Source organism: Patagioenas fasciata, chromosome 13, assembly GCF_037038585.1.
Source record: "Patagioenas fasciata isolate bPatFas1 chromosome 13, bPatFas1.hap1, whole genome shotgun sequence".
NCBI lineage: Eukaryota > Metazoa > Chordata > Aves > Columbiformes > Columbidae > Patagioenas > Patagioenas fasciata.
This window is the reverse complement of record NC_092532.1, coordinates 1,888,646-1,890,715: the sequence shown is the minus strand read 5'-3', so window position 1 is coordinate 1,890,715 and position 2,070 is coordinate 1,888,646. Positions and strand designations below refer to the sequence as shown.

Below are 2,070 nucleotides of genomic sequence, written 5' to 3'. Positions count from 1 at the left end.
AACAATTCATGGAAGGGTCATTTATTTTCTTTACATATACAGAGAGCATGACTTCTCATTTGCAAGATCTTTGACTCAATCTATAACAGTGGACAGAGATGTGGGATGAATAATAACATTTCTTTGTTAGCCATACTATCAGAGTTAAAAAAGCAAACCCAAACAAGTCTTTCCCCAACTGCAAAAAATCATCTACAACTACAAAATATCAAAAACACAGGTTGGACCTGTCATGAGTCATGTCATGAGTGATATGCAGAACATGGAATGTTTAACGCCTTTGAAAAGCATCCAGCCATCAGTTTCCTCAGGGCATCCTTGAGCTCCTGGTTCCTCATGCTGTAGATGAGGGGGTTCACTGCTGGAGGCACCACCGAGTACAGAACAGACACCACCAGATCCAGGGATGGGGAGGAGATGGAGGAGGGTTTCAGGTGGGCAAACATGCCAGTGCTGACCAACAGGGAGACCACGGCCAGGTGAGGAAGGCAGGTGGAAAAGGCTTTGTGCCGTCCCTGCTCAGAGGGGATCCTCAGCACGGCCCTGAAGATCTGCACATAGGAGAGTAGGATGAAAACAAAACATCCAAATATTACTAATACACTAACCACAATAAGCCCCAGTTCCCTGAGGTAGGAGTGTGAGCAGGAGAGCTTGAGGATCTGGGGGATTTCACAGAAGAACTGGCCCAGGGCATTGCCCTTGCACAGTGGCAGTGAAAATGTATTGGCCGTGTGCAGCAGAGCACTGAGAAACCCAGTGGCCCAGGCAGCTGCTGCCATGTGGACACAAGCTCTGCTGCCCAGGAGGGTCCCGTAGTGCAGGGGTTTGCAGATGGCAACGTAGCGGTCGTAGGACATGATGGTGAGAAGATAAATCTCCGCTGAAGCTAAAAAGACAAACAGAAAGAGTTGTGCAGCACACCCTGCATAGGAAATGACCCTGGTATCCCACAGAGAGTTGGCCATGGACTTGGGGAGAGTGGTGGAGATGGAGCCGAGGTCAAGGAGGGCGAGGTTGAGCAGGAAGAAGTACATAGGGGTGTGGAGGTGCTGGTCCCAGGCTATGGTGGTGATGATGAGGCCGTTGCCCAGGAGGGCAGCCAGGTAGATGCCCAGGAAGAGCCAGAAGTGCAAGAGCTGCAGCTCCCGTGTGTCTGCGAACAGCAGGAGGAGGAACTGGGTGGTGGAGCTGCTGTTGGACATTTGCAGCCTCTGGGCATGAGGACCTGTGCAAGGAGGAAATGACAGTGACAAGTTAGGGGAGACTTCTCAGAAGAAAATAAATGTGCTGTTTCTCACTGAAAACCCCCTCCACAATGGAGGGATGTTTCTGCTCATTCCTTTCTACCAAGTGAGAAAAACAGTTCATCACAGTTTAAAATGCAGTTGGGCATGCAGTTTCCATGAACACAGCTCTGGGACAAAACCGCCTGAGTTGGTGTCAGAACAAAAACTGACCCACACTCCCACCCCAACCCCAGAGAGCAAGAGCACCAGGGACACGTGGAGAAACAGGGAAGGACACTGCAGTGCTACCAGAAAATAGAGCAAGGACAGAAAGGCAGACGAGCAGGCTGTGGAACCTTCTCCTTACCCGGCTGTGCTGATGCCACTCAATGACACTGTAGAGCAAGTACTTTTAGAACCTTTTTTGTGTACCACGTTCCAGGAACCCTTCACCTGGAGGTCCAGCTGCTGAGGTGGAGACTCATGACCTGGACCCCATGGCTTTGGGGCAGAGGCTCTGCTGGGGAGGAGAGGAGACCAGGGGGTTGAACTGGGAATCATTTGCACTGCACGAGATGGCACGGAGGGTCCTGAATCCCTTCCCCAGCATTTCTGGTCCATCTCCCTCTCCCTGCCCATGTCTGTGCTGCCTGCAGCTGTGTCTCTGTCCCTGGGTCTGCTCCCTGTCAGTGTCACAGACCCCGTCCCACCCGCTGTGTGCTCAGCTCTGTCCTGCTCACACCTCCTGGCACTGCCCAGGGGCAGCTCTGTGTGTGCAGGGGCTCAGGAGCAGCTCAGACAAGTCCTAACGAGAACTGGGGTCTCAGTGTCTTCTCCAAAG

General features: G+C 52.2%; 1 protein-coding gene across 1 annotated transcript; it reads right to left on the bottom strand.

Annotated features, from left to right (window-relative positions):
• Positions 1-242: 242 nt before the first annotated feature.
• LOC139829068 (olfactory receptor 14A16-like) lies at positions 243-1,205 on the bottom strand. Its single transcript, XM_071814415.1, has one exon. It carries the CDS (start codon positions 1,203-1,205, stop codon positions 243-245), a length of 963 nt encoding a protein of 320 aa, XP_071670516.1.
• Between the last annotated feature and the right edge of the window lie 865 nt (positions 1,206-2,070).